The sequence below is a fragment of the Arvicola amphibius genome, chromosome 14 (assembly GCF_903992535.2).
Source record: "Arvicola amphibius chromosome 14, mArvAmp1.2, whole genome shotgun sequence".
NCBI classification, from domain to species: Eukaryota; Metazoa; Chordata; class Mammalia; order Rodentia; family Cricetidae; genus Arvicola; species Arvicola amphibius.
The window spans coordinates 31,214,150-31,240,859 of record NC_052060.1 but is presented as its reverse complement, the minus strand read 5'-3'; the positions used below and the strand labels follow the sequence as shown (position 1 = coordinate 31,240,859).

The following is a 26,710-nucleotide window of genomic DNA, read 5'->3' as shown; positions in this document are numbered from 1 at the left end:
CTTTCCCTGCTTGAGTTGTGAACCACTAGAGAACTTAAAATGTCACCATCGCATGACACACTGCAACCCTTATAAAGATACTACTTATAAATGGCTGGTTTTATTTTATTATTCTATTTTAAGGGGCATTGCCCGTTTTCAGAGGCATAACCATGTTTAAAGTCCTGTTGTTAAATTGTCCATATGGAATGAAATGGGCCTGGCATCGGACGGGACTCTGTCACTTACTGTTTGTGGAGACAATTCACCAGTAGTGTCAGTGCACGCACTCGTTGGGTGTGCCAAGAATGCAAGATTGATCACTCTTTCTTTGGGTCTTTTTTTCGGGGTTGTGTTTGCAAGGAGCAATTTTGAGAGATGAGGTAATGTCTCCGTGTGGAACAAAGAACAGGCTTGCTTACTGCTCGCTATAAAACATAGTAGTTTCCGAGCTCAGCATTCCTCTCCTATAATGAAAACCATTTTGTGTTCAAGCATGCATCCGGGGCCCATATGCATTGTTCGGAGAGAATCCGAGTTCAGAGAGCCAACATGAACATGCTGACCCTCTGGCTACTGCTTTTGTTGTCAACAGTCCACTCGTGTTCTGTCAATATCGATAAAGCTGTGAAAGATAAGATATTTAGCCTGCAAGGTAAAATAAAATCTGATTCTCCACACTTCGCCTCACTAGATGGGGCCTCGATGTGTATGATTTAACTTAAGCTGCGGTTTTTCTTTCTCTATCGGAGATGCTGGTACATGTCCTTCATAACAGAAAAATGCCCTCCCCCACTAGAAGCTTCCAGAGAATTCCCTCTCCTTTTAGTGCACCGCGCTAGGCAAGGACCTGTCCTTTGACTCCTGCTTCTGCCTGGCAGGGACCACCCTGTGGCCGCAGACTGACGCGGGTTTGGTGTAAAGGTGTGAGCGTCAGGTCGCGCCACGCGGGTCCCACGCAGGCGGGGCCCGGAGAGCCGCACGCTGATTGGAGCCTAAGCCGGGGCTTTTGTCTGGCAGCGGCCGTTGCCTAGCAACCGGGGATTTATTTAGCTAGTTCTCTCCGCGTGGCTTCGGGTCGCTGTGATGGGTGGGGTGGGGGGTACTGAAGACCCACTCCTGCCCACGCTGCAGCTCCGATTCACGGTGAACCCCAGTCCTTCTGAGCAAAGGTGCCAGGTCGTCCGCGGCGCCCGGCGTGGAGCGGGGGAGACGCCTCCATCGCGCTCGGCCGCGCGCCCTGCAGCCACGGCGCCCGCACCCGCGCGCTCCCACGCTCCCCGGAGGCCGCCCACTCAGACGCGCGTGGGGAGCGCGCGGGCATCGGCGGCTGCGCGGAAGCTCCTCCGCGGAGGCAGAGCGGACCAGCTCCCGGGAGGATGCTTCGGTGCGGGGGCGCGTCGCCCCCCTCAGGCCACCAGAGCCCGGATACCTCAGAAATTCGGCTCTGGGTCTGTGGGGAGCGAAATGCAACCCAAACCCCGTTTTCCCCGAAGCCCCGCGCAGATAAACACGCACAAGCACGCACACAGACGTCGCCGCGGCCCGCACTAGCAGCCGCGGGGTCCCGGCGTCAGGGAAGGAAAGAGCCCGGAGCCCGGAGGGGTCGCCGGCTTCGCCTGGCAGCCCCGGGAGCGGCCGCTCGCCCTCACCGCTCGCAGGGGCGACGGAAGCGCCCGGCGTCACCGGCCCGGAGCAACGGCGCAACGGCCGGTCTGGGCCCGCAGCCTCGGCGGCCTGGGCGGGGCGGGAGCGGCCGCCGGACACAGCTGGTAGGCGGGGGCGCGGGGCGGGCGGGGAGCCGGGGAGGGACGGGCGCCGCGGGCCTGGAAGGCCGGGCTCCCGCTGCGCTCTCCGGACCCGCGGCCTGCAGCCGCCCTTCAGCCGTCGCGGCTCCCGGGCGGTCGGGCGTCCCCCGGCCTCGCCTGGCTGCGCCGGTCCTGCTGGGGACACCTTGGCGCGGCGGCCCGGCTCCGGAGACAACCGAGACTGCAGTGGGCCGGGCGTGGGGTTGTTGCCTCTGGTTGAATAGGGCAGATGCGCGGAAACTCCAACAGGTGGCTCCGTGGCGCAATGGATAGCGCATTGGACTTCTAGAGGTTGAAGGCATTCAAAGGTTCCGGGTTCGAGTCCCGGCGGAGTCGGAGTGTTTTTAAAAACGCTCGGGAAATTGTTTTTGATTTGTTTTTATTCCTTTTCGGTTGTGCAAACAACTTCTGCTCCCTGCCGGGCCACAGGACGCTGCGTGTTGCAACGACAACCTTGAGCTGCAGCACCCGCGGTCACCCTTCCTCATTGCAGGCCTAGCCGATCTCAATCGGGAAAAGGGGAGAAAGGGGGACGATAAAGAAGCTGGGCGCTCTCTGTGGGCCTCGGTGAGCGTGGGGCAGGCCTGGGTCTCGCGTGACACCCCACGTCTGAAGCTGGACAGTGGCTACCAGCAGGGTAGAGGAAGCGCGCTGCCCAGGCTAGCCGGAAGGCATTCTAAATACACGCCTCGCTCCCCCTCCCCCGAATCTCGAGGGGATCTTGTAAAAAAAAAAAAATATATATATATATATATATATATATATATATATATATATATATAGAGAGAGAGAGAGAGAGAGAGAGAGAGAGAGAGAGAGAGAGAGAGAGAGAGAGAGACCTCCGCAGTCACTTCAGGAAGCCATTTTGGTGGATGTGGGAAGAGGCCCAGAAATCTGCATTTCTGGGGTTGACTGCTTTCTTCGTCCACTATTTTAGTGCAAAGCAAAGGGTTGGAGTGGTCACGTTCTGCCTACCAATTCGAAAGGGGAGTAAATGTCTTGTCCCCTTGTGACAGGTTTGACTTTGCACAAGGTTAGCGTTCCACTTCGCCAAATACAAATAAGCGTAGGAATGAAGGGAGTTTAAAAAATGTATTGTGCCTACAAACCCGTAACTGATGCAAAACATAGAAAATTCAGAACAGTCGGTTAAGGTCCAGGAAAGAGTACACACCCTTGTTATTCCTGCATCTGAGGCTTGAAATTCTTACAAGCCAGTAGTAATCATGGCCACTTGAAAATGTTTTCAAAATTTTTTATATGCAGAAGTTAGCACTTTCTGTACCTTGCTTAGTATTGCTGGCCATATGTAATATTATAAAACACACTGCAGCATAGTACACCTGTTTGAGCTAATACAGGTGGAGCTGCCTTGTGCCATTATATCCTGCTGATTTAAAAGCCCCTAATTCTTAGACCTTTAAATGTTCATTGTTTCCCATGATGATGCTCCAGTGAACTGCCTGTTCTCTGTGCACAGTTGTATCGCTGGCTCAAGGGCTGTTCCAGGACTCCTAATCTGTGCCTTCATTGACAAGGTTGGCAGATCCCCTTCCTAGGCTCTTCACTTTACTCTCCCAGCGATGTGCGAGAAAGCTAGTTTTCCTACAACCCATGCTACCAAACACGTGGGAACTAATCGTAGCTTTAAACTCTGTTTTTTATTATTATGCATGACTCAGCACTTTTTCATAAACAGGGTAACTTGTTTTTCCTTCTCTGTGCTTTACCTGTCCTTGTAGTGAGCTCATTTTCCTATTGGGTCATTCATACCTGCTTAGGATGGCTATAATAAAAAAATGTTTTTATTTGTTTGTAGTTCTTTACCTGTAAGAGAAAACAGCTCGATGTTTTCAATAAATGCTATTTTCGCCAGGTGTCGGTGGTGGCGCACGCCTTTAATCCCAGCACTCGGGAGGCAGAGGCAGGTGGATTTCTGTGAGTTCAAGACCAGCCTGGTCTACAAGAGCTATCTCTAGGACAGGCTCTAAAGCTGCAGAGAAACCCTGTCTCGAAAAACCAAAAAAAAAAAAAGATGCTATTTTCCAGTCCACTTGTGCTGGTTTTATTTATAAACTCTTATTTTTCTCTCACAGAAATTCATCTGTTGTGATCTATCAATGTTTTCTAGCTTCTAGGTTTGAAGGTTCCCAGATTGTTAAATAATTCCCTTTAATGGTTTCATTTTTAAACCTTTGCTCTATCTGGAATGTCTTTTGTAATGGAAGTTCTTGCCCACACTTGCTGGTGATGAGCCCGCTGTCTCTTCTATACTAATTTGAAATGCCACCTCTTAATTATTGTCTAAATTCCTGCATACACTTTGTTTTCTGGATTTTCTAGTTTGCTGCATTGGCCTGAAATTTTTACGTGCTATTTTATAGTCTAGCAGGTCAGGTGTTATTGTTTTAAGAGATTTCCCCTTTCTAATCATAAATTTTCATTAATGTAATACTTACTAATGAAGCTGAGGCTACACCTACTGTGGCTTACCAATTATAGACAGTGTCCACATGTGTGATAGCACGTGAGCTGTGGGAAAACAGGCTTCTCACATTGCTGGGGAGATTAAAATGATAGTCTCTAGTTGGGACATCAGAAATCTTTTTGTTTCTTTGACAAAATATGATAAATTTAAATTGATTTTGACTCCGTGATTTTGAAAAGGAACCACCAACTTGTCTGTCCAAGGACAAGAGACAAAGGCTGGAGCCTTACCTTTGTGTTCATTACAGGCATTCTCTCAACAGCTTCTTCATAAAACACCAAGCTACAAAGGTCAGAATTTTTGCAGAGCTAAAGGTTCCTTATGACCTCATCAGCTGAGAACTAGCGGGGACTGAGGAGCTTCCATGTGAGGAAGACAAGGAGAAACTGTTACTAAGGTAAAATCTTCATCCCCAAGACTCCTTCAGGAAGCCTTGGCTGCCAGCAGGAGGCTTCATTTACCCCTAATTGACGAACTCTGAGAATCGCATGGCTGAGCAGTGTGTATTAGCTTCCTGCTAGCTTATGAGAAATACCACCTCCAGCATGTGGGTCATGGTAACAGCTGCCTGGGTTACTTTACGGAGTCGCAACTTGACTTGAACTTTTGCTAAGACGGATTCTTCTCTAGAGTCCACACAACCAGATGGAGAAACAATAAAATGCTTGGCGTGGGATTTACTACAGCCGTTTTGCTGTCTTAACTTCCGGGTCAGCTCTAAGTAAATGTTCATCGTTTGAAAAAAAAATGTTTTGTCCAAGACTAGTATAACTTGACCCGTTGCCAGAGGAGCTGGTGTTTGTTCTACCCCACCCTTGTGCTTTCGAGACAGCTTACACACCTACAGTCCCTATAAACCATGAGACTAGAATGTTTCACAAGGAACTCAGCACTTTCTGAGCAAAGCTGACTAATTAGCCCACCAAATAAAAGGATAGTGTGTGTGTATGTGTGTGTGTGTGTGTCTACAAAAGAAGCATGTCTTTTGCAACCATGTTAGAACTAATGAACAATGACCAAACAATAGCCCATCCAAGAGGAATCAAAGTCTGCGGTGTTGAGTCTTGTTAAGTGAGCAGCCCAATCAGTATTAGCTTCCCTCTATTCTTAGGCGGAAGAACCAATAAATGGAGCCTGGAGGCACAGGTTTAGAATCTGAATTACTCTGTATTATATATATTTTATTGTTTAATACTCAAAGAACTTCTGAGAGCCAGCTGCTCATTCTAATGACTACCCCAGATACAGTGATTCTGCTAAGTTCCTACAACATCAGAGCATGTACACTGCCCAGAAATCCAAAAAGCAAATGTCACGGCTTGGTCTCATTTCTGTTGTTCCTAAGCCGTAAATCCTGCCATCCAATCTCAGTTTTAGTCCGTGGTTCCTTGGCTTGATTGCTTCGGTGTCTGTTCTGAGACAGAACATCATGATGGAAGTGCGCGTGAAACAAAGCAAAGCACACCAGCAGATGGAAGGCGGGATAGGGGAGCAGACGCAAGATAACAGACTTCCTAAAGACATGTTCTCAGCAAGGTCCTAAGTTTCCACCGCCGTCTAATAGCCCATCAAAGAATTACCCATAGATGCATCAAAGCCCTCTATATGCAGGCCTCAGTGATAAATTGGCCCTTTTGGAAGCCCGTCTGTGAATTACTAAGCTATAGGAGCCCACCCGATGCGCACCTGTAGGAGCCCCTGTTATTAAGAACTGGAGACGCAGCTGGGTGTGGTGGCGTACTTTGATCCCAGCCTTGGAAGGCAGAGCCTGGGTGGTTCTCGGAGCTTGAGGACAGCTTAATCTGTCAGGACAGTAACGACTGCATAGTGAGACCCCATCCAAAACAAACAGATGAACAAACAAAGCCCCAAACTTTACAAGTCCACCCAGGACTATATTCCAAATGTCTCACACGCCATTGTCGAGCGTGGACTTAACGGCCATGGGAAAGTGCTGGACAGTTAGCTGGGTAGACATGGACTAAGGCTACTGAAGACACGAAAGTAGGAAAGTATTGAGAGCTGGGATGGGGGAGGTGGTTGAAGAGGAGGCCGAGAATGTAACTGGAGCTGTTTCCCAGGACAAACAGGGATGCAGGAAAGAGCAGAAGCCGCTAGAATGCCAGAGCTCGGCTGTTTGTGCTTGGGCCAGTGGATGTGTGCTGACAGTGGATGCGTGCTGACACAATTGAGACAAAAAAGAACAACGCAGGAAGGAGCGGAGAGGATGAGTCCAGGTATGTGTTGACTCTGAGGTCTCTGGGACACCCTGGGGATTTACCCAGACAAGTTCCCTGTGAATGTCTACATGGAAGGGCACGGCAAGACCAAGCTGAAGGCATGAAGTGACGGGAAAGCCAGGACGAAGGAGACGAATGCAGGCTTTGGACAACCTTAACTGATCTTCACACCCGGTAGTCATGGAGCCTAAACTAATAATTGAGTAAATTAAATTCTGTGTATGCTCACCAAACCAAGACAGTTCCATTCACTATTCAAACACCGATGACCCCTGACAAGTCTGCCTCAGAACCGACTGCAATGGAGAGAAAGCCACTTGCATTGAGCAGAAACTACTTTTCCTGGGCTAGTGATGATTCTCCTCATGCTGGGCAGATGAGGTAATCAAGGTATCACATTGTGCAACTGCAGACTAACGCATTTGTCTGAAATGTTCTGAGCATTTCAGGGAAACTAGGCAAGGCTGTATTTGGTACATTAGATCAAATGCATCTTCAACTTAGACTACTTTCCCGATCCTAAATTGAAGTACGCAAGTATTTGTTTTTTTTAATATTTATTTATTATGTATACAATTTCTATCTGTGTGTATGTCTGCAGGCCAGAAGAAGGCACCAAACCTCATTACAGATGGTTGTGAGCCACCATGTGGTTGCTGGGAATTGAACTCAGAACCTTTGGAAGAGCAGGCAATGCTCTTAACTGCTGAGCCATCTCTCCAGCCCCATACGCAAGTATTTGTAAGTTAAGATGAAAGAAACCAGTCACAGTTGTCCTCTGACCACCATACAAGTATATGCACATGCCCCGCACAATACACAAAAAGGTAATAAAAAATCAGCAGTTCCTACCTTTGTAACAGGACCTCAGACTTAACAGACACCATGATGGAAGTACCATCCAGACCTTAGAACCCAGCATGTAAGTAGGCAGCAACACCTGCCAAAATGAAAACAAAGACCTAATCCATCAAAGTCCTTAGTTCTGGGAAGCCCCTAAATGTACTAACCCAGCTTTTTGGCTTCTGTAGTTCCACATCTGACCAACTGAGGTGTGTCAACCCAGGATGTGGTTTTTATGCTTAAAACCCCACTCTGAGAAAGGCTCAGGACCGCACTGGGGTCCCAAACACCAGTGTAGTTACCAGTCGGCTAATACAGGCTTTCTATTGGCTTCAGCCCATGTTCAATCAGTCTTCTCTGGTGGACACTTCACAACACCGTCTTAGAACTACTGTACTTTTAGGTATTCTTTAGTTTGGAAGGTATTTGTTTATTGGGACATTGCACATAAATTACGTAGCTGAAGCGATTTTCAATGCCTGATGCCTCTGCTTCCACTTCCAAGGTGCTGGGACTTCAGGTTTGTACCATTACTCTGCTTTGAAAGCTCATATTCAATTAAGAATGAATGTTAGGTGATTTCAGATTACTTTTAGTTAATTTCAGTTTACTTGATGGAAGCAATTGTTAAATGTTCCCTACTTTATACAAATGAAGTGGAAATAAAGAAGCTTTCCATTGTGGTAACAAAATTCCTGGTGCCAGTGTCAAGGTTTGTTTTGGCTTTCACAGGCTGTCATCTGCGGTCACTCTGGTGTTGTAGCCGATCATTTTCAGGTGTGTGACTTTTGTTTATGCTGCATTTGTTTAACTCTGTGAAGCTGTGATTCTTTGTCTAAAACACCTGATGATGGTCTAATAAAGAGGTGAATGGCCAATAGCAGGGCAGGAGAAAAGACAGGCGGGGCTGGCAGGCAGAGCATATAAATAGAAAGACAACTCTGGGAAGAAGGCGCAAGAGAGAACAAGGAGAGGGAGACGTAGGGGCCAGCCACCCAGCCAGCCACAGAGTAAGAGTGAACGCAAGATGTACAGAAGGAAAAAAGCCCTGAGGCAAAAGGTAGTCAGGATAATTTAAGAAAGTTGGTAAGAAACAAGCCAAGACCAGGCATTTATAAGTAATAAGCCTCTATGTGATTTATTTGGGAGCTAGGTGGTGGGACCCCCAAAAACAAAAGACCAAGGAGCCAAAGAGTAAAGAGTACAAAACACTCTAGGCCCATGGCAAGGAAGTCCACAGCCACAGCAGGGCAGCAATGGCAGAAGTACAGCTGACCATCTCATCATGGCTCCAAATAAAACGTACAGCAGTCGGGTCCAATCCCCTTCCAAGGACGTGCCCCCAGACTTACCTTCACTAGGGCCCACCTCCTAAAGGACCTCCCAAAAGTACCATAGGCCTTTGAGGAAAATTTAAGACAAACTACAAGTTGCTTATAAAAAAATGTATTTAAAAAGTTAATCAGGTGGTTAACTTTAATCCCAGCACTTGGGAGGCAGAGGGTGGGGGAATCTGAGTTCAAGGTCAGCTTGATCTACAGATCAGAGCAGCTAGGGCTGTTACACAGAGAAACCCTGTCTTGAAAAACAAAAAGTTAAAAGAAACCAATGGAGACAAAACAAAAAGAGCATGTATCAATGGAAATGTAACTATGAGTAAATACTGAAAAATACTGTTTTGAAGCAGAGAATTGCTCAACCCATTCTAGCATTCACGGGACAGATCAAGCAGCAATAGGTTGCCCCTTGAGCCTTAGTCATGAAATGTTTACTAAGAGTCTCCTGGAAGATGGGTAAAGAATCTTAATCCTCCTCACTTCTCCCACACGCAATCCTTTTATCACACAGAGGCTACATATATTATTGAAATAGGTTGTCTTGCTTTTTTTTTTTTTAATAAAAGGAAGTATAGAAGCTAGGTTGCTTGATCCCAATATAGAATGTAAGATTTTATAGTTACTCAAATAGGGGTCCAGTAAATAAAAAAGGAGCTATAGCCAACAAGCATTAATGATCAGCACTCTTGGGTACCCGAGAGTAGTTAGGTTGGGTGCCAGCCGAACCACTGAAAACTGGGTAATCTGACCTACTGGCCAAGTGAAAATCCTGCTTAATCCTGTTTTGCTTAGAACTAACCTTAGAAGGCATCATTCCTCCCTTCTCAGTTGCTAAGAAAAAACTCCAGCCCTCTTGCATCTTCCGGTTTCGTCCCAGACTTTCTGACATGTTTGAGCTCCACTGAGCTGTTTCTGCATGATTTCATGACTGCTCCTGTAACATGAGGCCAGCTTGTTGGGGTTTCTGTCCTGCCCGGTTCCCAGTCCTTAGGTCCCAAAGAATCACACAGAGGTCTACATAAGTTATAAAACTGATCGGCCCCTTAGCTCAGGCTTCTTATTAACTCTTATAGCTTACATTAACCCATTATTCTAGTATATGTTAGTTAGCACATGGCTCGGTACCTTTTTCAGCAGGGCAGGTCACATCCTGCTTCTTCGGTGTCTGGACAGGAATCAGGGAAGAGCTTCCTTCTTCCCAGAATACTCCTGTTCTCATTGTCCTGCCTACTACTGGCCAACCAGCGTTTATTTAAAACATAATTGGCAGGATACAGAATTGTCCCGCCAGCACCACTTCTCCAGGAACACTTTCCTTACCCCCACGCTGTAGTGTGCGCTGGGAGACGCAGGGAAGCAGAAGCCGTGTCTACACGCTCCACACACACCGCGGAAGCCGTGTCTACACCCTCCACACACACCACGGAAGCCGTGTCTACACCCTCCACACACACCGCGGAAGCCGTGTCTACACCCTCCACACACCGCGGAAGCCGTGTCTACACCCTCCACACACACCGCGGAAGCCGTGTCTACACCCTCCACACACCGCGGAAGCCGTGTCTACACGCTCCACACACACCGCGGAAGCCGTGTCTACACCCTCCACACCACGGAAGCCGTGTCTACACCCTCCACACACCGCGGAAGCCGGTTCTACACCCTCCACACACCGCGGAAGCCGGTTCTACACCCTCCACACACCGCGGAAGCCGGTTCTACACCCTCCACACACCGCGGAAGCCGGTTCTACACCCTCCACACACCGCGGAAGCCGGTTCTACACCCTCCACACACACCGCAGTAGTTTTCACATCAAAACAGTTTTGATCACTTCAAAAAATACTTTGAACATAACAGTTCTTTGAACATACTGCCTATTTATGTTCTAATTACATTTTCTTTAAATAATCAATACCAAAACCTGGACAAACATACTGAAATAGTTGATTTTCCCTTGAACAATTAAAATCAGTCGTATCAGGGCTGGAGAGATGGCTCAGAGGTTAAGAGCACTGCCTGCTCTTCCAAAGGTCCTGAGTTCAATTCCCAGCAACCACATGGTGGCTCACAACCATCCGTAATGAGGTCTGCTGCCCTCTTCTGGCCTGCAGGCATACATGCAGAAAGAATATTGTTACATAAATAAATATTAAAAAAAATCAGTTGTATCATTATACACACACCTACTTTTATTCCAAGGGGCACATGATTGATTTTGTCAAAATAAAGTCAGCTTTATTTCCAAATAGAAATCACTAAACATTTATACATTATTTATATAAATTATGTGATGACCTTCAGCAAATAAAGACGATCTATAAAATGTTATGGCTTGCATTGTAGATTTTAATTGCGAAATTTCTTCTTTTTCCGGAACTTCTTTCCTGCTGCATTTGCTGCTTTTTCAGCCATGATTTCTGAATACTTCCTTCGGTTAAATCTGAAAAGAAAAAACAAACTTTATCTCTAATCTAAAGCACAATAATGTATCAGGTATTTCAGGTATGAGCAGCTAATATAGCCTTAGGGAGGCACTAACTCTCACAATGCTCTGCACATTGTGTAAATCATTGCTACCAAATGTCAAGAGGCTGAGGACAGCAATAGTCTCTGTCCTCAGGGTGTGTGTGTGTGTGTGTGTGTGTGTGTGTGTGTGTGTTTGTTTTAAGGTTTTGAGATGGTGTCTTACAGTAGCTGGCCTTGAACTTCCTAAACATTCTAGGCTGATCATGAACTCACAACTTCCTTTCTCAGTTTCCTATGCACTGAACTTAGAGATGTACACTGAACTTCTCAGCCAGTTTGTATTTACCAGGTGGTGTTATCTGGGTATAAATGTGGGATTAAAAACACAAAAAGAACAAAGCAGAACAATTTCTACTTAATGAAAGTAGTAGTAACGACTTTTTAGAAGCTCAAAGCCAGGTGTGCTGGCACACTTGGGAGGCAAAGGCCGGTGATCTCTGATCCAGGGCAGCCAGAACCACACAGTGAGAAACCCTGTCTCAACCGCCCCCACGCCCCACAGAAAAAAAACACCTCGGAAAACAAAGAGTAATGACTTTCAGAGTCTGCTCTCCAGATCAGAGGTCTGCTAGGTAAGAAGTATTTTTTTCACAGGAACACTTAGACATTAATTATCCCACCCCGCCCTCATTCTCATGAGGCTACATGTGCAGTGTAAAGGATACAGGACATATGGTTTGGCAGAAATAGATGAGAATCTAACTTTATTCCAGATACTAAATTATTTTTGCTTTGTTATTCTCATAAAAAACAGCCACAAAAATGTATCTAAAAACCTATAAACTTACGTGTATTTTAAAAAGGCACACATAAAGTAAAATGTTATTACCTCCTGAACTCAGAATCAGCCAGTAGTTCTTCCACAATAGTCTTTTTCCTTTGTTTCTTGGGAATTCTTGAATGGTAGAAGTCAGCTGGATTATCAGCGATGGTTCCAACCTAAGAAAATTGAGAAATAATGTAGCATGTGGATGTTAAGTCGCTTCATATGTCACTGTGGGTCTACAGGTTTTCTGTGACGGGCACAGACAGCACAAGCCCCCATCACACGTCTCCAAGTCAGGCAGACCACCCAAGAGCCAGCACACTGGTGGCATTTCCCATCAGAGCACGGTAGGTTCAGTACTTCAGTGCTCAACAGTAAATTCATGATGAATAGCACAATGTAATATAAATTGTGCTTTTTAATTCAATAACGTACATATAAATTTTATATGCCTATTTTAGAGGTTAGCATAAACGCTGCCAACCTTTAGTAAAGGTTCTCCAACTGACTGACGCTTACAGGACGACTACTATGTGCAGGCACTGTGCTTAGGTGATGGAAAACAAGGACTGAGACCATCTAGTCCACGCCAGAAAGGAGCCACAGCAGAAACTAAAAATCATTACAGTACAAACAATACACACAGACAAAAGACTATACTCTGGAGACCTAGTGACCAGGTTTACCGAAGGAGGTAAGACTGACAAAGACAGTATTTTAGCTTGGCTCTCTACAGGTAGAGTCAAGTCGGAGAACAGTGAAAGTCGGTTTATGTTCTGAGAAGGCTGAGCAGCAGAAGCTTAAGAGGGTTCAATAACCTAGGGGTGGCAAGCTAGTTTGTGTGCAGAGCAGCTAGTGTTATAGTCTGTAATTTCCTTCCGTATTTGTTTTCATGTTATACTTCTGAGAAACTTGAGTAATTCCTGGTGACTTTGGGGTAGTCTGTATCACTTCCTCTGCACCTTCATCCTCCGCATCCACACTAGCTACAAGGGGCCAGAGGGAAAGAGACTGGGCAACGGCTCAGGAGCCACATGAGCAGAAAAGGGCTGAAGAGGGAGACAGGACTAACTTGCTCACTCATTGGGAGACACGGAAAAGCAACTTTTGAATGACTTTTACCTTGTGTCTGGGGAAAAGGAAAGGAACAGAACAAAGAATTTCTGTCTGCATGCTGCATGAACTCTTGCTCTTAGGTTAGTACTAGCAATACATTCAGATACAAAAATTCGGTGAGTTTAAGAGAACTACCCTTAATCCCAGCTACCATTTTTAACCCTACCCCCCTTTGAAGACCCATTATAGAACGATGGCTGGCTGAGCTGTGTTCACATCATGATAAAGCCTAAGCAGACGCTGACCACAGGCCTGCTGTGCATAAGTAAGCTCTCGCTTACTTTGCTGTGCTGTTCCCACACAACATAACCAGTACTCTGTTTGTATACCTGGAAGTACTTAGGGAAGCCATCTCTGTCATTTTTCTTGTAAAACCTTTTTGGGTCCATGCTTGCTCTCATCTTCAGTGCTTTGAGATCATTTTTCAGTTCATCTGTCAGTTCTGGAGCTTTCATGCCAAACCAACCATCGCCGGCTGTTTTCTGTCGCTCTTTCTGAAATACAATTTTTAAAAATGAAAATTATATATATATTTGTTTTACTTATATGTATGTGCACATACATCTGTATGCAGGTGCCCATGGAGGTGAGGAGAGTGAAGATTTCCTGAGCTGGAGGTAAAGGCAGTTAGGAGATGCCTGCTGTGGGTGCTGGGAAACAAACTCTGGTCCTCTGTAAGAGCAGCAAGTGCTCTTGACCAAGCCACCTCTCCAGCCCCCAAAATAAACATTCTGACTTTTAAGAGTATAGAGACTAATTTCCCCTAAAATTAGAAACACTCCCTATTGTTCAATAAAGGTGCCCTCCCCTAAAATTATGCAACAGAAAATTGTTTGAATTACTTGGGGGTGGTAGAACATAGCTGTGAACTCAATATTTGGGAGAGATTAGGGTTGGATGATTGTGAGTTCAAGATGCCAACCTGGGCTACCCATTCAGACTCTGGGAAGGGGCATTTACAAGGGCTGGGGATAGAACTCAGTTGGTAGAGTTCTTGCCCAGTACACATGAAGCCTTGGTGCTTACTCTTCAGCATGGCAGGAGCTGGGTATAATAATGTACATGTGTAGCCCCAGAATTTGGGAATTGGTGGCCAGAGGATAAGAAGTTCAAGGTCATCCTCTGCTCAGCCAACCCAGGACATATGATACTGTCTCAAAAAAAAAATAAATAAATAAAATAAATTGAAAAATAAAAAACAAAAAAAAAAACCAAAACCCCAACTTTACAGAAAGTACTTATCTCTAGGATCCTTATAAAAAAGTATTAAGTCAAAAAAAAAAAACAAAACAAAAAGCTTCATCAGTTTCATAAATGATAGTTCCCTGGTGATGACTTAGGGGAAAGGAACAGGCACCTCCCATTTTCTGTTGTTTCTGTTTTTGTCTAAAAGACCTCACACAAGAGATAATGTATAAAAACATTTTATTTTAGGAGCTGGTATATAAATATTTTTTATTCAGATAAGAGAAACTAACTGAGAAACTTAATGCTTAATAAGTCCACAACTTTATATTCAAAATAAAACAGAATTACTATTTTTTTGACAACTCTACTAAGCATTTTGTTTCATTCATCCAAAATGCTTTGGTGCCTGCCACATCCAGTGCTGTGTTAACAGCACCTTTTGGAACTGCCTCGAAGTTCAAACAGTAAAACAGCAGGGTTTGCTTCCACTGTTGAACTGTTCTGTTCCCTCGTCTGCATGACCACCTGAACCAGTTTTGAGTTGGTGGTATTAACTGTGCAGCAGAGCGCCCAGCCTTCAGTGGATGGTGAGCCTGTGCTGACTGTCACTCTTTAAGGTGTATTGTCAAAAGCTGTATTTGGGGGTGGAAGGCACAGCTCAGTGGCAGGGCACATGCTTACCTCATACACAAGACCCCAGGTTTTTGCTCCCAAGCACCAAAACAAACGAAACCAAAAACTGTATTTGTGTGCAAAGATGTGAAAAGTCACACTAAACACATTGATGGAACCACATCTGATGGCCCTTAGGATCTGAGAACTCTGGTCCTATCTATAATAGATGAATTCATAGCCAGAGCTGAATTGCACGGTCACAGCATTACATACCCTGAAAACAGAGAGGCAAGGCATGCACGAGCAGCCTAAACAGTGAGTCCTACTTACCCTGCGCTGTTTCTGAATCTGATGCTTCGACTCACTATATGGTGGCACACAATAGTTTTTTTCAAAGTCAGGTGTAATGACAGATTTCTGCAGAAGCTAAGAAAATACAAAATTATTATTTTTTTTCTTTCTTCCCCATTTAAACCTTTAAAACTTAGGCTTTTAAATTTTGTATAGGCAAATCTACTACTATATTTCTGAATGTTTTGTGCACTTTAAAGAGGTGCCAAACCTCCTGGCCTTGCTCTTGCTCCCTAGAACCCACAAGATGGGGACACGCAGCTACTGTAGATTGTCCTCTAATCTTCCTCTGTATACCACAGCATAAATGTGTGCACACAAAACAAAGAAATGAATGCTTAAAAAATACAGCAAGAAAATAGGATCCCTGAGTCCTTGAGTGGTGAATGCAAATAATAATAATAATAATATAATGATCATGAATTATTATTTCAAGCATCCTCCTCTCTCTCTCCCTCCCTCCCCCCCGTTTGGTTTTTTGAGACAGGGTTTCTCTGTAGCTTTTGGAGCCTGTCTTGGAACTAGCTCTTGTAGGCTGGCCTCAAACTCACAGAGATCCACCTGGCTCTGCCTCCCGAGAGCTGGATTAAAGGCGTGTGTGCCACCACCACCTGACTCAGATAAAACTCCTTTCATTAAAAAACAACTCTCTTAACAAGATGGAAAAGGAGCACAACAGACAACACAGTCTGACATGGGGAAAGCAGTGGTGTCCCAAGGACTAACGGGGATGAGACAGCTCATGAGCTTACCTCATTTTTCTTTTTCTCCTTGATCTGTGTTAGGGTTTTCTTTTGAGGCTGCAGTTTGTCTACATTGAAATTAATATACAAGCCACCCAACTGCTTGATATTTAGTCCAGGGTCTATGCTGCTACTTGTCAACTTCAGACTGAAAGAGAAAATATCACTTAAAGATCAATTAAGATAAAATGGGAATGAGATTGCATGGTAAAATAACACATGCACACAGAGTTCCTTATTTACAGTGCAGCTCCTGAGACACTCAATAACCGTGTATCTCACACATTCATTCAGAATAACGTCGAGGATGAATAATAAATCAACGCCATTGGAGAAGATGCCCAGATTTTCTAAGAGGATTAAGCAAATAACACGCACACAGATTTTATAAAGAACTTGAAGGAAAGCCATTCAGCTGACTTCACACACCGGAGGACACAGCTCAGAAAGACACACTGTGTCTCTAGGAAGAAAGACTAGCTCTGACTCTGAACTTAACAGAAATTAATTCCCAATTCTAGATTCTTTCCTAGGCAGACCAAGTGTGATACAGGACTATAATCCCAGCCTTCAGAGGACTGAGACAGGAGGATTGCACATTCTGGTCTAATGTAAGCTACAGAGAGATCATGGGTGAAAGAAAATCGACTCCCTTGCTGGATGAATTAATGGCAATTTCTAACTACATCTCAGGTGGCAATGAGCACCAAGCCTGGAGAAGCAGAAAAAAAAGACAGCATACTCCAGACCAGCCTCTTCCACATCTGGTCTTGGCTCCTATCCTATTTTTATAGTGAGAATTTTTACCTTATATAACCTTTTTATAAGCCATTTTCTTCTCTGATCATTTCTATAAACCATGTAGTATAGTTCAAAGTACACGAGCCTCCACTGCAAAGTGGAGTCTTCCTATTACAGTGCCTTGGCAGTGGTTCTTATCACGAATGCATATTGGGTTTAATGTAAGGACTATGTTTTTTAAAAAAACAAACAAACAAACAAACAAAAAGAGCCAAGCAAACAAATTAGCCAGGCATGGTGTTACACACCCTAAGGTCCCTTAAAACAAGAGGCTATCACCACGATTCTTGATGGCCTCCCACGAACTAGATGTTAAGACCCTACTGTTGGCCTGGCAGTGGTGGCACAAAACGCTAACCCAGCACCTGGGAGGCAAAGGCAGGCAGATCTCTGTGAGTTCGAGGCCAGTTTGGTCTACAAAGCTAGTTCCAGGACAGCCAGGCACACAGAGAAACCCTGTTTTGAAAAACCAAAAGACCCTACTGCTGAAGATCTCAAGGCTTTGGTTACAGGACAAAGAAATCAAACTGAAACTGAACTGGAATCCTGTTGGCTAACTTTTATAGTGTTGGAAGACTACACAGGTTGGGGGAAGTTATCAATGGTCTGACCCAGCTGGGGACTGTACTATTGACTTGCCAGAGAAGCTATGCCTGCCTACTGGAGCACTGTTAAAGGGGTAACCAACCACTTCTAACTGAATTTGAGGCCCACTTACAGGAATTTATACTTGGTTCTGTACACCTCATCAAAAAGAAGCCTGTGGTTGGTCACAGGCGCTAGTGAGGAAGCTACTACTTTTTTTTCTAGACATGCTGGATTCATTAAAAAAAAAATGCCTTCTAAATATCTAGGTTTATGCTCAGGTACGGTGAGATGCTTTTTTAAAATTTATTTTATTTTTTTGTAGTGGGCAGCAGTTACTACTAAGATTCAGAACTGTTCAAAGTGCCAAGAATAATTGTCTCAAGATGCTCATTTCTACATGGGACATCTACACCTCCCCTTCCAAAGCTCAGGGAACAGTGCAGAAGAGGGGCAGGGAGCATCGACGTGGAATACTGTTCTCTGGGTAGGACGTGGTAGTTGCACCCAGGAACTGACAGCAGCTGTTGATCACCTGCAGCACAAGACTGGACCAGTCTACACTCTGAAATGGAGGGTCCAGGAACTCATGATGCCCCACCTCTCCCTGAGGACCTCTAGGCAGTAATGATTACAGGTGGAGGAAGAGGCATTTTTTTCAATGGTACAGCACTAGTAAGCTTCCCATGATCCTATAAATAACCCCTCACCTATACTATTAATTATAAGCAATTAAACTCATTGAGTCACCTATGTCCCCAAAAGTCACGAAAGCAGAAAGAGACGAGCTGGGAAAAAGGGTATCAGTGGGGATGAAGGGAGGATGAAGGGTACGAGGGGTAATTACACCCCAAAACTCACTGTATACACACAAGAATGAAAACATCATAATGAATTATATATAGTATATACTAATAAAGGGCTGCGGCCACAGGTTTAATCCTCAGCGTGTCCTCCCTTATTTACTTACAGCTTCGACTTTGTGTTATTTAGTAAATCTCCCTCATCACTAGACACATCTTCATTTCCATCACTGTCCGATGATTCTTCTTCACTACTGTCACCTTCTTCTTCCGCCTCCTCCTCTTCCTCAACAGCAACTTCACTCGGGGCCTTGTCTTCCAGGTAAAATTGTTTCTCAGCGCTCAACCCTGGAGTTCTATCGATTACAAAGAGGGAACTACCACATGCTGTGTCTTCCAAGTCTTCGCTTGAAGACTCCTTCTGGCCACTGTTTTCAACGGAGCACACAGTGTCCTTCTCGTTCTCGCTGTTTTCAGACTGCTGGCTTTCATCACTGCTAAGAAATAACAGAACAGAACTATCTACATCCTGCGACATGTTGAGTTCAGATTTGCAGGGTCTGGTATCAGATTTGAGACCCACATCACTCTGACCGTCCTTGTTCTCATGGTCACCTGCACTTGTGAACTCGTCGTTACTATCCCCGTGGTCACAGGATTGCACCACATCACTGTGGCCGTCCTTGTTCTCACGGTCACCTGCACTTGTGAACTCGTCACTACTATCCCCGTGGTCACCGGACTGCACCACGTCACTCATTCTTAGGCTGCCCACTCTGTCTTCATTCAGTCTCGAGACTTTCACAACTGCAAACTTGTGCTCTAACGATTTCATCAGAGCCTCACGTTGGGGACTCGAAGGCCATAGTGTGGCTTTACTGCTTGGAGTGCTTGAATGATTCTGAGAAACTGACTGCCGAACGCTGGTGTCTTGAACTTCAGAAAGAGTCAACTGGGAATCCTTCTCAGTAATTTCTTTGTCTTTCCTTATTTTGGCGTCCTCTTCATCCAGACTCTTAGAATTCGCCTTCCTAATTTCTGTAAGAGATGCAACACTGGCTTTTTCTTCATGTATATGCAAATGTTGGTGGTTTTGTGGTGTTAGCTTTTTTTCTGAGTCTCTGGGGATGGAATCATCAAAGTCATTACTATCAGTTTCATTATTAGAGAAATTTGGCCTATCAATCTGAGCATGTGGTCTTGCTGGTAAATGAGAGGCCTGTCTAGTATCTGAGTCCTCTGAGTTCACAGAGGTACCCATGCTTTGCTTTTTATTTCCTGGTATAAGATCAGCACCTTCCTTCTCAGCTTGGGCCTGTAATTTCCTCTGCGTACTCCTGGCTGTTCTCCTGGGTGCGACCCCAGATGATGAGATGCCTGAGCATGACGACTCAGCATCAGAAACGGCTTCTGCCTGTGACTGTGGGCTTGAATCTCGTTGAGATTTAGCCTTATTTCTTCTGCTTCTTCTTTCTGTGGAAGGCACAACCATGGAAACCCCTGAAACGTGAGATTCTGCTTCAGAAACCACTCCTTCATCGAGAGATTCATGCTGAGGGGTTATTTTCTGCCTTTTCTTAACACTGGACTTTGGCGTGGGTGCACTTACAATCTGCCTCTTCCTAGTTATCCTTATAATAGGCTCCTCAACCTCAAACACAGAAGTAACCCCTGAAGCATGGGACTCTGCTTCAGAGACCTCCGCATCAGTAGAAGGCTCTGGACTTCGACTTCTCCTCTTTCTAGAGAGAACTGAACTTTGTTTCTCAGCTGTCTGTGAATTAGCAATACTTCTGTCATCTTTCTTGCTTTCTAGATGTGTCTTGATTCTTTGAGGAGTAGACCCCTACAAACCAAAAACAAACACAGTATAATTGAGATACGGCAGGGACAAGAGCAAGCAAATGTAGCAAGACCTCAAAAGGCAAAACTTAATAAGGCACGAAACAAAGCTAAACTCATGATGAAATAATTTTTTCCTTTATTTGCCTCGTCCTAGACTTCAGAAAGCAAAACTGAAGAGAATTTTCTCCACTCTGAGGGGAAAAAGAACCCAAATCATTTATAGAGACCTAGGGGACGAGGAGGTTAAGTACTAATTGAGCAGATATAGTGTATATACACTTATGAGTGTATAAGGGAATTCTGTTTGCCTGGGATTTTATGTACAGGAAAGACTGCGTTACATCCTTTACCACACAATCTAAAGAGTGTGGCTGCAGGAGACAGCCAGGGGCTCTCAGAGACGCCACAGCCACCCTGAATATACTAGAGGAGTTGGTGCTGGGCCACTGCCAGCCTCCCCACGTGAAAAGGATGCTCCCTCCCATCCCCAATGAGGCTCGGGAGCGGGGGCAGAAATTAATCTTCCCAGGTACTGTCTCAACAGGAAGCTTAAGAGGACTCAGGTGCGCGCAAGGCAAGCAACCCACACGCTCGTAAGTGCCCTGAAAGACGCCGAGGCGCAACCCGGTTCCAGGCCGACACAGCGCAGCGTTCTGCGCACAAGGCTCGTGTCGCCCTCACCCTCCTCCGCCCCGCCGAGCCTCCTCGCTCTCCTCCACCCGGCAGAGCCCCTCCTGCCCAGCGGCGAGGAGACCCGGGGAACATGGGGTCCTCACCTTGTGCTGGGAGCTTCCTGACGCTCCTGGGACCCAAGTCCGACACCGCCCGGACCTGGTGACCACCATGCTCCCGACTCTGTATTCCCGGCAGCCAGCACGGCTTCCTCGGCTCCGACGCTTCGGAAGTGCGTCAGACCCAAGGGTCTCGCTTACGCATCCCCGCGGAAACTGCGTCTCGGAAGAATGGTTCCTAGCGGGCTCTCGTGCTGTTCTAGACAGGGATCGCCGCCGCGGGCCTCTGGTTCCGCGCGTTCTCCATCGTGCCTCTCCGCAGCGGAAGAGGCTTGCGTTTTACACAAAATAGGGAGTCACATTCTTTACCCTGCTTTCCATCGGTCTTCTCCTGTGCAGCCATTGTAAGATCTTTGGCGTGAGTCTCGACTGAAGCCAAAGGGAGACTTCATTTAGTACTTTTAGAAAACACTTAGTATTTGTCAAGTTAAATAGAAATGAGATTTCGAGATTTGATTGGGATACAAGTGAATCCTGGATCTCGGAGAATAATTAGAAAGCTCGGGATTTAACTAAGATGTCTTCGGATTTGAAGTAATCGTTAAAAAAAAAGAAAAGAAAAATTGTTTTTTATTTTTTATTTTTTTTTGTTTTTCGAGACAGGGTTTCCCTGTAGTTTCTAGAGCCTGTCCTGGAGCTAGCTCTTGTAGACCAGGCTGGCCTCGAACTCAGAGATCCGTCTGCCTCTGCCTCCCGAGTGCTGGGATTAAAGGCATGCGCCACCACCGCCCGGCCTTATTTTTATTTTTTTGCACGGAAGGAAAAGACTGTCCCAGATCAAAAGGGTTTTAGTTTTAATTTTTTTGTTTGTTTGTTTGTTTTACAAGGTGTCTGTCTCTACATAGCCCTGGATGCCCTGGAAATCACTATGTAGACCAGGCTGATCTCAGAACTCAAAGATCTATCTGTCCTGCTTCTCAAGTACTGGGATCAAAGGCATGCGTCTTCACACCCGGTTGAGGTGTTCAATTTTGTTTTGCAGATGAAACATGGAGAACTAAAATATATTGAGAAGCTACAGAAGCAATTGAGGAATGGGTAAAAGAATTAATGTTGGGAGCAAGAAGAGATATGGTTCATCAAATCTATTTTCCTTTACTTTTTAAACACAAAGTAATTTTTCTTAAAATGCGCATTTCAGTGGGTACATTGCTTCTGAGTTAAGTAGCTCCTCTTCCTGCTCCTTGGAGGCAGGTATGCATAGTGACCAAGTTTCTTTTGTTTTGTGCAGCCCTGGCTGCCCTGGAACTTACTCTGTAAACCAGGCTGACTTCGAACTCACCTAGATCACCTCTGTCTCCCGGGTGCTGGGATTACAAGGCTTGTGCCGCCACCGCCCAGCCATGACCAAGTTTTGATTGTTAAAGGTTGTCTTAAATTAAAACATGAGACTCATGCTTAGCAAAGTGGCTTGTTTTCTCCTGGAGAATTGTCTCTGGTTCTCAAGCAGCCATTGTGTGCCATGAGGATGCAGCCTGGCTTTGGGAGTCTCATACATGTGAAGAACAAGAACATGTGTTCCTCTAACTGGGACTTGAGTCCATCTCCTTAAAGAGTCACACTCTTTAAGACAGGCGAGGCTTAGTGAAAACACTGGCCACAGTAAGAACTGTTACTTTTCAGTTTAGGTTGAAAAGAGTTCCGTCTTGTTCTCTGAGTCATCTGGGGACAGCTCACTGCACGATGTGCTGCACTAGGGTGAGGCCTATGAGGGAAGGAAGTTTCTGGCCAAAATAGCCAGTGAGACCTTCAGTTTGATAAACTGTCTAAGAGTGGAATGGTGTCATATGCTAAATGTACACTTGATTTTATAGGAAATGCCAAAGTCAGGGATGGTGGTACATGGCTTACAACCTCAGCACATGCAAGGCTTAGACAGGAGGACCCAGGCCAGTCTGAACTACCTAGCATGGCCGTGTCTTGAAAACAAAAACAAAATGAAGAAACGCCTAGGTATTTTCCATAGGTTGCAGTCTCACCGACATCTGAGAGCTACATCTGCATCGTGTTCTTACCAGCACTTGCTGGTGTCTTTCATCATTAGTGACATCTCATTATAATCTGCACTTTCCTGATGATAATGTCCAACATGTTTTAACAGTTGCAGGGCCTTGGGTTCAATCTCCATCACCATTGAAAAAGAAGATTGAATATGAGATACATTTTCAGACAAACAGAACCACGGAGTTTACTGCATGTGCTAGTCGGCTGTCTGTTGTTATGTTAAAATTTCTGGCTTAAACAACTTCAGAGATTTGTTTGGGCTCAGTTCAGAGGTTGCAGTCCATGTCTCTTTTCTCTGTCCTTTTAGACTGAAGGCAGGACAAAAAAACATGGTGGACAGTATGTGACAGCAAAGTTGTTCACCACATGGTGGCTGAGCTGCATAGAGTGGAGGGGCAGGGCCCTCTTCCCTTTTCAAGAATTCCAATGACCTAACTTCTGCCAGGCCCCACCTCCCTAAAGTTCCTCCCAAGTCCCTGCAGCACTGCTGGCCAAACGCCAGGCAGCCAATATATGACCCTTTGCGGGGTCTTTAAGATCTAAACCATAACATCACTCCAAAGATGTTGGCAAAAATTACTAAGGATATAAGAGAAAAGGTGAATCTAATGAGTATAGTACAGGAATCAGGACTGAGCAAAGACAGGGAAGAGAGCTGACTCAAAGTAATAAGATATGGACCATCTTAAAATGATGAGAGGTGGACATACTGAATCCATATATGAAATACATGAAATATGAAAAACACATCCTGTTTAATTTTCTGGCAATGGATATACAATCATACACTAACTGGAGGGGAGGCGGTGACAAGCTTTATTCTCTTTTATACACTGTGACTTTTCCAATACACATGCATTCACAGACCAGAGCACAACAAGCCTTTTCTAAGTGTGACTGGGTGTTTCCTACTTGTGTGCTCACACATGCATGCACAGACCAGAGATCTACTTCACCGGGTGACTTTCTCTAGTACATTCCACCTTATCTGAGTTAGACCTGAGTGTGCCAGAGCTTGCTGACTGGTGGAGCTGATGCATGCTCCCAATGCTGGGATTACCAGGCCACAGCCATGCTGGGGACCCAAACTCATGCCATTTGATAAAATATTTACAAATCAGGCAGAGAAAGATCTGCCCACAATGCTAAACACACTGTTTCGACCTGACCCTCAAAGTTAATTCCTTAAGTCTTTCTTATTCTTACCCTCTACCCACAGCCACTTTCTTCCACATTCTCCAACCTTGTCCCCGATCCACCGTCAACCGAGACAGTTCTTTCTCTTCTTCATGACCTGATTTCCTCCCTGGGAATATATTGTAAGCTCTTTATAGGTAAGATTGTTTAATCTGTGTTCATCTGTAGTATCTTGTGTAGCACACAGCATACATCTCTGCTGAGTGAATGAATAGCTTTATGGTTTAGATATTTTTCAAGTAATGCACAATTTATTTTCAAATCATACTGTTGGAATTCAAATGGTTCAAAAATCAATGTGATGTTTTCAGATGTTCCCATTTTCAAACAACTCAAATAAAAAACATAAAACTCACATTAATATAAACAAAATAAAAATTATCTTTAACAATGCCTTATATTTGCTTTAGTACACTACAGGTGCATAATAGTTATTTCCATTTTCCGTTTCCCTCAATCCAAAAACTATAAAAATATTGTTACATATTTTTGAAAAAAGTCAAACTGTGACATATTCCTTCATCAATTTTATGATGAAAAGAGAGGTAATTAATTTTGGAACACTGGACATTAGGGTTGGAAAAATAGGTTTAGAATCAAGAGCTGCTGTGCTTGAGTGTAAGAACACAGACTGCACAGGTGATTTAAATTCTTTGAATTCTTCACCATTCTCTACCCACACGTTTGACAGACGGATGAGATGCCAGCTGCCCACATACACCAGTGACTGGGTGCTTACATCTCAAAGATCAAAGTACTTGCTGGATGACCTGGGAGGAAACACTTAGATTAAGACATATTGAAGATGAGCCTTACAACTTTTGTCCCTGAAAAGCAAGATCCTAATTTTGGTTACTACTTGGTCCTGGTATGGGAAAGTAGGATCTATTCATGCAAAATAGACAAAATAGCTTTATGGTTTTCACAGAAAACCTGAACTGCTTGTGCAATACAGAGTAACTTAGGTTTTCATCTTACATTTATATATTTTTAAATAATTTATTTTCAAATCATACTGTTTAAATTCAAATAGTTCAATGCTTTAGGTCCAAGATTTTCCCACCATTGACACAACCAAAACAAAGCATACAGCTCACATGTCCAGATGATCATTCTTCAGAACTGGAACTCTATTAGCTGCTTGTGACTCATGTTCCATCACTGGTCCCTTTAAAAGGATACTGTATCAGCATTCTAGCATCAATATGGTCTTCAGGGGCCAGGCATGGTGGCACATACCTTTAGTCCCAGCACTTGGGAGAAGCAGAGGCAGGCAAATCTCTTTTGAGTTTGAGACCAATGTGGCCTATTTCGCAAGCCCCAGGACAACCAGGACTACAAAGATACTGTCTCAAAAAAACCGAAAAAGGTCTTTAGAATATATAATGCACATTAATCTAACTTATAAGAGACCTTGGTCCGTCGGTGTCTAGAGTCTCCTGGATGGAAATTTAAGGTAATCTCGTACAATAAGCCCCAAGTAAAAGAATGCTGCTGAAAAGGGCGCCTATTGATTTTGGAAATGTAATAAGCTAAAAATCTTTGTGTTTACTTGGAAAGAAATTATATGCAAAATCTTTCTACCTTGGGTCACTGAATTCAAATATATCTGTACACACTACTGATAACAGCTTTTCATTTTAAGCAGCTATTTTGGGAGTATTTTTGAGATTTGTGTGTACCATGTGTGTGACTGGTGCCTCCAGGTCAGAAGAGGACACTGGATCTCCTGAAATTGGGGTTACAGATGTTTGTGAGTCACCTTGTTGGTGCTGGAACCTGAACCTGGATCTTCTGCAAGAGCAGCAAATGCTCTTAGCCACTGAGCCATCTCTTCAGCCCCCAAAAGACTCATTTTAAAAGGTTATCCAATAACTTAAGGATTTGGAGTAAAATAATGTTGTGAAATATTTTAACTGGGCAAAGATGTGTTACATATGTTTATGCTGTGGAATATTACTTTAACTGTATAAAAGTGTGTTCCTTTGATTATGCTGCATTTCTCTAATTATTTAAAGATGTATTGCTTTTGTTTCACCTTGCCTGCCTAAGGCACCTGACTGGTCTAATAAGAAGGTGAACGACCAATAGCCAGGAAGGAGAAAGGACAGGCAGGGCTGGCCAGGAGACAGAAAAAATAGGAGGAGAAATCTAGGCTCAAGAGGAAGAATGAAAGGAGGAGAGAACAAGGGGCATACCCAGGGACGAAGTCAGGCAGATACCAGTCAGACATAGAGAAAATAAGATATACAGAAGCAAGGTAATAAGCCACGAGGCAAAAAGGTAGATAAAGAGAAACAGGTTAATTTAAGTTAAAATAGCTAGCCAAAACATGCCTAAGCTAGGCTGAGCATTCAAAATTAATAGTAAGTCTCCAAGTCATGATTTGGGAGCTGGCTGGTGAACCAAAAGAAAAAGCCTGGTACAAAAGAACAACGGAATCACATAACAATTCCATCCATGAATATTTTCTTCTGCACATGATCCCTTCATAAAGTAAACCCATAATTTGTGCTTTATTTCCTGTTGGGAGTAGAAGACCACAAACAAGCTCTGGCTAACATCTGAATACATCAGCAAAGGAAGGTTTCTCACATTGTCAAAGAAATTCTTCAAATATCCAGGTTTTAAAAACAATAAAGGTGATACCAAGTTCCCCTCAGAGTAGTTCGACCAACTCA

At 44.5% G+C, this 26,710-nt stretch overlaps 1 protein-coding gene and 1 non-coding gene across 2 annotated transcripts; one reads left to right on the top strand and one right to left on the bottom strand.

The window, feature by feature from the left end:
- The first annotated feature begins 2,038 nt into the window (after positions 1–2,038).
- Positions 2,039–2,123, top strand: Trnar-ucu. Its single transcript is given in 2 exon segments — positions 2,039–2,075; positions 2,088–2,123. It is a non-coding gene; the product is annotated as a tRNA-Arg (tRNA).
- Positions 2,124–10,907: 8,784 nt separating this feature from the next.
- Dnttip2 (deoxynucleotidyltransferase terminal interacting protein 2) lies at positions 10,908–20,929 on the bottom strand. Its single transcript, XM_038312056.1, has 7 exons — positions 20,814–20,929; positions 18,360–20,038; positions 16,013–16,151; positions 15,240–15,335; positions 13,436–13,600; positions 12,054–12,163; positions 10,908–11,138 (listed from the first exon to the last, which is right to left on the bottom strand). The coding sequence occupies exons 1-7, from the start codon at positions 20,880–20,882 to the stop codon at positions 11,045–11,047; spliced, it is 2,352 nt and encodes a 783-aa protein (XP_038167984.1). The 5' UTR covers positions 20,883–20,929; the 3' UTR covers positions 10,908–11,044.
- Between the last annotated feature and the right edge of the window lie 5,781 nt (positions 20,930–26,710).